This window comes from Ranitomeya variabilis, chromosome 5, assembly GCF_051348905.1.
Source record: "Ranitomeya variabilis isolate aRanVar5 chromosome 5, aRanVar5.hap1, whole genome shotgun sequence".
NCBI classification, from domain to species: Eukaryota; Metazoa; Chordata; class Amphibia; order Anura; family Dendrobatidae; genus Ranitomeya; species Ranitomeya variabilis.
In genome coordinates, this window is record NC_135236.1 from 59,274,721 (window position 1) to 59,286,243 (window position 11,523).

The 11,523-nt window shown below is 44.2% G+C and overlaps 1 protein-coding gene across 1 annotated transcript in view; it reads right to left on the reverse strand.

Annotated features, from left to right (window-relative positions):
• LOC143774465 (hepatic lectin-like) overlaps positions 1-5,069 on the reverse strand; it is an 89,895-nt gene extending 84,826 nt beyond the window's left edge. Inside the window, exon 1 of the mRNA XM_077262081.1 lies at positions 4,888-5,069. Coding sequence (XP_077118196.1) covers positions 4,888-4,945 — 58 coding nt within the window. The 5' untranslated portion in view covers positions 4,946-5,069. The remainder of the gene's footprint in view (positions 1-4,887) is intronic.
• Between the last annotated feature and the right edge of the window lie 6,454 nt (positions 5,070-11,523).

The window sequence follows — 11,523 nt, forward strand, 5'->3', positions numbered from 1 at the left end:
ACTTATATGGTCAACAAAAACCCTATCAAAATCCACACTGGAAATTCAAGAACCCCCGAACCGTCTAACGGTCCGGGGGGAGAACACCAGCCCCCTAGAGCTTCCAGCAAAGGTCAGGATAAAGATTTGGAACAAGCTGGACAAAAATACAAAACCAAAACAAATAGCAAAAAGCAAAAGGCAGACTTAGCTGATATAACTGGAACCAGGATCAGTAGACAAGAGCACAGCAGACTAGCTCTGATAACTACGTTGCCAGGCATTGAACTGAAGGTCCAGGGAGCTATATATAGCAACACCCCTAACTAACGACCCAGGTGCGGATAAAAGGAATGACAGAAAAACCAGAGTCAAAAAACTAGTAACCACTAGAGGGAGCAAAAAGCAAATTCACAACAGGTGAGACAGCCCGCCTATAACTGACTGTCCTGCCGTTGGTTTGAAGTAAGGCTTGGAGCCAGTACTTCCTCGGCGTTTCTGGCCACCGGCTACGCGCCTCAGTAGGCTGTTGCCTCGATCTTACAGCACGACTCCTACTGGTGTTTTCTCCTTGTTGCGTTGATCTCGTTTCTCACTCTTCACAATAAACCTCGCTTCTTGTCCTTTCTTGGGGTACCGCCGCAATGAAGTGCAGGCGCGGTCCCGTAACTTTCTTTCTGTTCGCTAGGCCTCTGTCAGGATCCCACCCCTGACAGGGACCCCCCTGAATCTTCCCCTGCAACACCCTCTGCCACAGGATGTTGCCTGGTTCCAACCCAGTCAGCTTCTGTCTAACTTCCTATCTAACCCCCAGTTTTATCAGACTGTGAGGAGTGGCCTAATACATAGCACCCTTAGCTCCCCCTGGAGGCCAGACTGTGAAGTGTATTGGTGTCTGTGATACCTTGTCAGGTGAACCCCTTCAGTGCCATCAGACGTACCATAGCCCCCTTTAGTGGCGGAGCAACAGTACTGCAATGACCAGGACTCTGGGGCGCTGCACAACTATTCAGAAAACAGCTGGAGAGATCATAAATAAATTGGAGACTGGTGAAACTGCAGGCCTATTAACTAGTTTTGGGGTGGCAGCTTTTTGATAATGAAAATATTTAATCAAACTACCCACTGGAGCATTTGCTTCACCTCGGCCGCGATGGCTTGCCTTCAGGCTTCTGGCACTCAGTATGGTCTCGGGCTCTTTGACATTGTCATATTGTATCACACAGGTCCGCCCCGTCAGCTCTGAGAATACGTCCGTATTCCACTGCACCAGAGCCCGAGCCTGCCACCGCTGCTGTTTGGTGAGAACCTCATTTATTTTAACCTGAGACCCTGCTGTGTCTTTGGCCAGCGCCCAAGGGATCCCCGTTGGTATGACCGGAGTCGCCTCTGTGAGCAAACATTCCTGGTCCTTCCAGGCTTTTAACAGGTTGACATGGTATAATTGCTCTGGTTTCTTTTTTCCGGGTTGGTACACTCTATAATTCATTTCTCCCACTTTCCCCCATATCTCATATGGCCCTTGCCACGTGGCCATGAGCTTACTCTCTGGGGTGGGCACTAGTACCAACACCGTTTCTCCTTCTTTAAAAGGTCCTGACCGTGGCTCTTTTATTGTACGTATCTGCAGCCTGGGCATCCATTAGATGCTCTTTTCCTATGGGCCGTACTGCCACAATCCGGTCCTGCATGCTCCATATTAACTCCACAAGCCATCAAACAAAGAAAAACTGCTTAAATTTTGGTACCAGAAGTGGCATAAGGTCACCCAAAAGCAGTGTGAAAGACTGGTGGAAAGCATGTCAAGACGAATAAAAGCTGTGAATGAAAATCATGGTTATTCCACAAAATATTGATTTCTGAACGCTTCCTGAGTTAAAATATTAGTATTGTTGTTTCTAAATGATTATGAACTTGTTTTTTTTGCTTTATTTGTTATTTTGACTATTTCTCATTTTCAGAAAATAAATAAAAAATGTATTGCTTGGAACTTCGGAGACATGTTGTCAGTAGTTTCTAGAATAAAAGAACAATTTACATTTTACTCAAAAATAGTGTGTGTGTGTGTTTTGAAGAATATTTCCTTTGAAAGCAATGTATAAATGACATAGAGAATTTCTCTATGTAAAAGCTCATGTTAAAATCGCATTGCATTCGGATAGCAATCACCCTGCACTCTGATATAAATCGTGTGAAAATCGGTGTGAAAAATTGGATTGTACTCTTATGAGAAATGCGCGACACTTGCATTACGCTCATTTATCTTTGCACAAACAAAATCGGACCAATTTCCAATTTTAAAATCGCTAGTGTGACTCCAACCTAAGGCTGCATTCACACGCTGTGGTCATGGTTCATTTTTTGTTGGGATTTAGAAAAAAATTGTGCCAAAAATATGGTCCTGAAAAAAAATCTCCAAACACCTCATCCAAAACATGTGAACCCAGGCTAAGGCTACTTTCACACTTGCGTCTTATGGTGTATGTCGCAATGCGTCGTTTTGGAGAAAAAACGCATCCTGCAAAGTTGCCTGCAGGATGCGTTTTTTCTCCATAGACTTGCATTAGCGACGCATCGTGTTTTGGCGGACCGTCGGCACAAAAAAGTTCCATGTAACTTTTTTTGTGCGTCGCGTCCGCCATTTTCGACCGCGCATGCGTGGCCGAAACTCCGCCCCCTCCTCCCCGGACTGCAGAATAGGCAGTAAATGCATTGTAAAACTGCATCCGCTGCCCACGTCTTGCAGTTATTTCACAGCGTCCGTCGGTACGTTGCCCCGACACATTGCGACGGGCCCGTACCGACGGAAGTGTGAAAGAAGCCTAAGATGTGGAAGTCATTTATCCTTATATTGAAATAACAAGCAAGATAAGCTTTCCTGCAGTTGCTGCAAAAACGTAGCAGTTCAATCTCAATCAGGGTAATAAAATAATATAATGCAGTGTAGCGGTAACTTGTCAATACAGCCTTGTAGTCTCATTGCTGATTGCAATTTACTAGCAGGTTTCAGGTGTAAGGGGTATCATTTCTCTTTGCGGAGAGTGACATACCGGCTCTGGCATGCCAAGATAAGGAGGATTATTCACCCTGCAATGCTACTCCAGGAAATTTAATATGCAAATTGCCTCTTCAGAGAGAACTTGAACTTTATAGTGTCATCTGTTGGAAGCTGCAGGTCTCGGTCCTTAAAAAAGTTTTTTCATAAGCTTTAGTGAAGCTTATGAAAAAAATATGACCCTCCCATGGTAGAGTTAGGCCTCTTTCACACTTCTGTGTTTTATAATCAGTCACAATCCGTCAAAATGTTGAAAAGATGGATCCTGTGCAGATTGTAAAAAAACGGATGCACTGGAGCAGTTTTTTTGACGGATCCGTAGCGTTTTCCAAGCTATCTGTAGCATCGCTTGGAAAACTGATTGACAGGTTGGTCACACCTGTCAAGCATAGTGTTTGACAAGTGTGACCAACTTTTTACTATTGATGCTGCCTATGCAGCATCAATAGTAAAAATATATAATGTTAAATGACGGACAGTGAAATTTTCTCTCGCTCTCTCTCTCTTTTTACTACTGATGCTGCCTATGCAGCATCAATAGTAAAAAGATATAATGCTAAAAATAATTAAAAAAAATAAAAAATCTTGATATGCTCACCTTCCGGCGTCCCTTGCAGCCCCCCAATGCTCGCGATGCTCCCGTTCCCAGTAATGCCTTGTGAGAATGACCCAATGACGTAGCGGTCTGACCGCTATGTCATCACAGGTCAATGTCTCGCAAGGCATTACTGGGAACGGGAGTATCACGAGCATCAGGAAGGCTGCGAGGGACGCCGGAAGGTGAGAACATCAAGATTTTTTATTTTTATTAGCATCAGTAGTAAAAAGAGAGAGAGAGCAAGAGAGATTTTCCCTGACGGGAAATTCTTCCGTGCATTGTCAGTTTCAAAAGACGGCATCCGTCGCTGGATTCCTGCTTTTGACAGTCAGTGACGGATCCTGCGCCCATAGGCTTCCATTATAGCTAATGACGGACAGCGCAGGATCCGTCGCTAAGCGATTTTCCGACGTACAGAAAAAACGTTCCTCTGTGCGCTGTCTCCGCCTGACGGACAGCAATTTTATGGCGGATCCAGTGCACGACGGATGAAACATGTGGCCATCTGTCACAATCCGTCGCTAATACAAGTCTATGCTGGATCCGTTTTTTTCACAAAACGACGCATTGTGATGGAAAAAGAAAGACAGAAGTGTGAAAGAGACCTTAGTAACACTCTGCACCTAAGGAAGGTACGAAATGCTCGTTTCGTTTTATTTTAGCTACTGCGGCCGATCAAAGAAAGTTTTCTAAATAGTGAACAACTGCTTTAAAGGATTATATCCAGGACTTTACAAAGAACAAAAAATGTATCTAAGCACTAACAGGTCGGTAATTGCAACTTACGTGCCTGTTTTGTCTGGCGCCATTTTTCGCCGGCACAGAGCAGTCACAGTCCACTCCTGTCGGGGATTCAGAAGCCTCTGCTGACGTCACGTCAACAGAGCGGAGGCTTCTTTTCTGCTACTCTGTCGATGGGGGTGTGAGTTCCGAGGTCACTCTGATCGACAGCCGGTTCCCCGCTGCCTAACTGGGGGAGCTGGCTGTCAGTCAAAATGATGTTGGAAGTCCTGGTCCATCGCCTCAGCAGAGGCAGCTAAATTCCCGGCAGGAGCGGTCTGTGGAGAGGAAGAACGGCACTGTGCACAACAGGCAGGTAAGTTGCAATTACCTGTCTGTTAAGGCTTAGATACATTTCTTGTTTTTTTTGTAAAGTCCCAGATACTCCCTATAAGGTGGGTAACATAAAAGGCAAAGATATGAAATATTGAAAAACGAATTAAAGTAATAAAAAAGGAGATGAAATAATTCCTACCTGAATGTTCTTCATTATCATAAAGTCTCTGATGGTCGATGCTGCTTTCGGACTCCATATTCACAGAAGAAATGATAAAGATAAATTATCTAGTGGTTTTTATGCTTAGATCGGCTGAATCAGAGAGGAAATGTCCAGGATGAAAACATGTTTGTCTCTTATTTCACCAGTCAGATAACTGTACTTGTTAAATTTCCAGTAGCAGTCTCGTGAATCATGTGACTTAGCTCTGAGATGTCCCTTTGGTACTGGTCTTAGTCATGAAATATTTGTTTCCAAGGCATTCGGGTGGACGGTCAGACATATGAGGAGTATAGGAGTTGTATTTGTGCACAGCTACAGTACAAAACATGGACCCACAATGCAAAACATGGAATTATAGAATTTAAGATTTAATTCTGTGTATCATTTAGAGATGAGTGAATCAATTAGGCTGGGGTCACACATGGCGTAAGAAAATACGCCACGTATTATACGTCCGTACTACGGCCGTAATACGGAGAAATGTCCCCAAAATATTGATCCGTAGTCAGGGTGTTTCAGCGTATTTTGCGCATGGCATCCTCCGTATGTAATCCGTATGGCATCCGTACTGCGAGATTTTCGCGCAGGCTTGCAAAACCGACATCTAATGGATTTATGTGCTCAAATGTTAGGGAAAACATATATACAGTATATATATATATATATATATATATGTCATTGAGACACATATATATATATATTCTGTATTTAGATTTCATTCAGCGCGATATCTGTGAACAGCCGCTAATTCAATTGCCGGCTTTTCATTTCTCCTGCACAAACCCGACAGGATATGAGACATGGTTTACATACAGTAAACCATCTCATATCCCCTTTTTTTTTGCATATTCCACATTACTAATGTTAGTAGTGTGTATGTGCAAAATTTCAGCGCTGTAGCTGCTGAAATAAAGGGTTAAATGGCGGAAAAAATTGGCGTGGGCTCCCGCGCAATTTTCTCCGCCAGAGTGGTAAAGCCAGTGACTGAGGGCAGATATTAATAGCCAGGAGAGGGTCCATGGTTATTGGCCCCCCCGTGGCTACAAACATCTGCCCCCAGCCACCCCAGAAAAGGCACATCTGGAAGATGCGCCAATTCTGGCACTTGGCCACTCTCTTCCCACTCCCTGTAGCGGTGGGATATGGGGTAATGAAGGGTTAATGCCACCTTGCTATTGTAAGGTGACATTAAGCCAGATTAATAATGGAGAGGCGTCAATTATGACACCTATCCATTATTAATCCAATTGTAGGAAAGGGTTAAAAAACACACACACACATGATTACAAAAGTAGTTTAATGAAATAAACACAGCGGTTGTTGTAATAATTTATTGTTCTCCCATTCCATTTCCAGGACCTCGCTTGGCAACATAATAAACGCACAAGATACATACCTTCTGCTGTCAGATCTCGTCCCACGAAGTAATCCATCTGAAGGGGTTAACTAATATTACAGGCAGGAGCCCTGCAAATGCAGCTGTGCTCCGTGCTTGTAATCCCCGGGGAATGAATGAAATGTAGGTCATTGACCTACATTTCCTTCAGTCGCGGTGATGCGCCCCCTGGTGGATGTCCTCATATGACCTGGAGCGTGGGAAAAAGTTCCCAGGCTGCAGTTCATGAGAACATCCAGCAGGGGCGCATCACCGCGACTGAAGGAAATGTAGGTCAATGACCTACATTTCATTCATTCCCCGGGGATTACAAGCACGGAGCACAGCTGCATTTGCAGGGCTCCTGCCTGTAATATTAGTTAACCCCTTCAGATGGATTACTTCGTGGGACGAGATCTGACAGCAGAAGGTATGTATCTTGTGCGTTTATTATGTTGCCAAGCGAGGTCCTGGAAATGGAATGGGAGAACAATAAATTATTACAACAACCGCTGTGTTTATTTCATTAAACTACTTTTGTAATCATGTGTGTGTGTGTTTTTTAACCCTTTCCTACAATTGGATTAATAATGGATAGGTGTCATAATTGACGCCTCTCCATTATTAATCTGGCTTAATGTCACCTTACAATAGCAAGGTGGCATTAACCCTTCATTACCCCATATCCCACCACTACAGGGAGTGGGAAGAGAGTGGCCAAGTGCCAGAATTGGCGCATCTTCCAGATGTGCCTTTTCTGGGGTGGCTGGGGGCAGATGTTTTTAGCCACGGGGGGGCCAATAACCATGGACCCTCTCCTGGTTATTAATATCTGCCCTCAGTCACTGGCTTTACCACTCTGGCGGAGAAAATTGCGCGGGAGCCCACGCCAATTTTTTCCGCCATTTAACCCTTTATTTCAGCAGCTACAGCGCTGAAATTTTGCACATACACACTACTAACATTAGTAGTGTGGAATATGCAAAAAAAAAGGGGATATGAGATGGTTTACTGTATGAAAACCATGTCTCATATCATGTCGGGTTTGTGCAGGAGAAATGAAAAGCCGGCAATTGAATTACCGACTTTTCACTAACAGCGCTGCGTATTTCTCGCAAGTCACACTGCAGGTCCGTGTGGAATCCGTATTTTTCGCGCCCCCATAGACTTTCATTGGCGTATTATTTGCGCAGTACGCTGACAAACGCAGCATGCTGCGATTTTGTACGGCCGTAGAAAGCCGTATAATACTGAACCGTAATATACGGCTAATAGGAGCAGCCCCATTGAGAATAATTGTGCCGTATGTAATGCGAGTTTTACGGACGTAGTTTCTGCGCTCTTACGTCCGTAAAACTCGCATGTGTGACCCCAGCCTTAAAGTCAGTTGGAATCCCACCAGCCTTTATTTTGTTGATTTGTACAGGGCTGGGTAAGGGCTTAATAATAAAAAAAAATCTTAACCTCAAAGACAGATTATTATTACTATTATTATTATTATTATTATTTATTATTATAGCGACATTTATTCCGTGGCGCTTTACATGTGAGGAAGGGTATACATAATAAAAACAAGTACAATAATCTTAACCAATACAAGTCACGACTGGTACAGGAGGAGAGAGGACCCTGCCCGCGAGGGCTCACAATCTACAAGGGATCAGATCACCAGTTCCAGCTCCACAGGTCCCAGTCTGATTCTTCGAGCTGCTCTCTTCAAACTTTTCTTTTGCTTGTTCTCAAAAAGTGATGTCCTCTATCTCCATCTTCACTGTAAGGGTATGTGCACACGTCCGGATTTCTTGCAGAAATTTCCTGAAGAAAACCGGAAATTTTCTGCAAGAAATCCGCATTTTTTTTTTTGCGGTTTTTTTCCGTTTTTTTCGCGGTTTTTTTAGCATTCTGCAAGCGTAATTAGCTTGCAGAATGATAAAGTTTTCCAAGCGATCTGTAGCATCTCTTGGAAAACTGACAGGTTGGTCACACTTGTCAAACATAGCGTTTGACAAGTGTGACCAACTTTTTACTATTGATGCAGTCTATGCAGCATCTATAGTAAAAGATAGAATGTTTAAAAATAATAAAAAAAATAAAAAAATGCTTATACTCACCCAGACATCTCATCAGCAGCGTCCGTTCCATATAGCTGGTGTGTGCGCGCAGGACCTTCCATGACGTCGCGGTCATGTGAGCGGTCACGTGAGCGGTCACATGACCGCTCACGACCAATCACAAGACAGTGACGTCATCGGCAGGTCCTTCACCGCACACCAGCTACAGAAACCGAAGCGGCAGCATGCAGCTGAGAGGCGGGAAGACATCGAGGGTGAGTATAGGACTATTTTTTATTTTAATTCTTTTTTTTTTTGACCAATTATATGGTGCCCAGTCCGTGGAGGAGAGTCTCCTCTCCTCCACCCTGGGTACCAACCGCATATAATCTGCTTACTTCCCGCATGGTGTGCACAGCCCCGTGCGGGAAGTAAGCAGATCAATGCACTCCTAGGTGTGCGGAATCCCCGCAATTCCGCATTTTTAATGAACATGTTGCTTTTTTTTCCGCGATGCAATTTTTTCGCGGAAAAAATCGCAACATTTGCACAAAAAATGCGGAATACACTGTAAATAATAGGAGGCATATGTTAGCGTTTTTTTCGCCTTTTTATCACGTTTTTATAGCGAAAAAAACGCGAAAAAAACGCTAAAAATCCTGAACGTGTGCACATGGCCTAAGCTGTGGTTTTCAGCTCTGACAGTGTAAAAAAACCCAGAAACACTGAGTTATATCCTATTCTGATCCTCAACATCGGAACAGAATAGAACATACTCTGAGTTTCACGGATGTCATTTTCAGATCCATCATTTTCACAGAAGCCCAAGAGAGAGAGGCTGGAAGGAAACAAAGCGCAAGGAGGGTCTTATCTGGGAAAGCAGATATGGAGGAAATAGCACAATTGTGCTGTACTGGTTTGGGTTGTGAGCACACAACCACTGAAAACGCTTGTGGCTGCTGCAGACCCACAATTAGATAAAGCATAGATAATAGAAAAAAGAAATGGGTTGATTATGCGCTACCGTAGGAAGAAGAATGACGGATGCCAATCTAAATAGTAGGTGATTTATTCATCAACGCGTTTCGAAGCATATAGCTTCTTCCAGTGCCAGACTGGCCATCTGTCAGTTCTGGCAAATGCCATATGGGCCGGCCTGGCCGTGGGCCACATTAACTGATATTAACAATTGTGATGGAGCACAGAGCTGCAGGTGCCATCACTTACTCAGGCAGGCCAAGGACATATCTACTCCTGAGGAGGGGTCATTATGATGGCTGTCGCATGCAGATCACTCACGCAGGTGGGCCGAGGGCATCCCTTCTGCTGAGGGCTTGCAGGAGGCCACCGCATTGTGATGGAGCACAGAGGCGGAGGTTCTGTCACTTACTCAGGCATACCAAGGGCATCTCTTCTACTGGTGGCCTGTTGGAGGCCGTCGCACGCAGGTGTTGTTAGTGGTACAATGTCGTCACTGCATTGCATCACCAGCATCCACTGAGAGACGGGATACAAAAGGAGAGAGACGCTGCGGAGGACGAGGAGCCAGGGTTAGGTGAGTATAAGGTTTTTTTTTTTATTTTTAGTGGCTATGGGGAACCATAATATATGGGGGCTGTTTGTGGTGGACCATCATACTATATGGGGAGCTTTTTTGGGGGACCATTATCCTATATGGGGGGCTGTTTGTGGGTGACCATCATACTATATTGGGGGCTGTTTGTGGGGACTATCATGCTTCTGTATATGGGGGCAGTTTGTGGGGCTACACCATTCTATATGGGGACTGTTTGTGGGGGACCATGCTATATAGGGGGCTGTTTGTGGGGGACCATCATACTATATGGGGGCAGTATGTGAGGACCATCATATTATATAGAGGGCTGTTTGGGTAAACGTGACACTCTATGGAGGGCTGTTGGGAGGACCATCATACTGTATGGGGGGATGTTAGGGGGACCATCATACTGTGTAAGGGTCTGTGGGAAATCGTCATAGTGTGTAGGGGCTGTGGTGGACATTATACTGTGTGGGGGTCTATGGGGTACATTAAACTATGCGGGGGGCTGTGGTGACCTTCATAGTGTATGGGGTCATTAAGGGGGACATCAAACTTAATTGGCTGTTATGGGAGACATCATTCTTTATATAGGGATGTGTGGTGCACCTCACACTGTATCAGTGTGAGGACGTAAAGTGTTCAGTAATGAATGCTGTGACGCATGCTTGCAGTGGAAGTGGTGGTTTATAGAACCGACAGCCGGCAAAACGCTGCTGTCGGCCTGAGCACTGCGGTCGCCGGAAATCTACCGGGAATATGGGGAAGTTGTCCAGTAGTAATTGTACATTTTTTTTAGGTATGGATAGATTAAAAATAATAAAACAAGTCATACTTACCCTCCAGTACCCCCACCGATCCAGTGCAGGCTCCTCCGGATTCGGTGTCTTCCTCGATCAGCATGGTGGCAGCCTGTAATTGGCTGCAGGGATCAGGTGACTTGATGAGCTCATCATCTGCTGTTTCTCCGATTACGCGCACTTCTAGTCACATGACCACTTCAGTTATCTACAGGCTGCAGATTTCTGAGCGGTGAAGACACTGTGTCCACAGCCGGTGGAGGCCTTCTGTGAGCGGTCTGTGCTGGTTCCGTGGGGGTGGGGCGTGGGGCACTAAAGGGTGAAAATTCCTCAATTTATTATTTTCATTCAATCCATGGCTTACATTTTTTTTTATAAATTACTACCCTACAACCCCTTTAAGAAGCCCATCATATTATGACATCACTATGGTATGACAATGCATTCAATCTCATGCATTTAGGAGCGGTGTGGAATTTCTTGTGTTTATAAATAATTGCAAAAAATATCCAATATTGCGGTTTCAGCACGTCACATTAGCGCATAGAAATGCATGATATGCAATATTACCGTGTGTGAACAGGCTCGTGCAGTAATTACACGGTGTACATCTGATATCACTGTATCCCATATGCTGCCTCAGATCCATGCACAGAACATTTTACATAGAAAAGGTTAAAATGAATAAAAGGAATTCAAAGAATCCACAATCACTATAAACATAGTAGCCATTTGCATTCATGTTATGGAGTAAATAAAGTAAACGTATAAACATGAAAACTACAATTTATATTAACAGCAAATAAAATTAAAAAAAAATAAAAAACC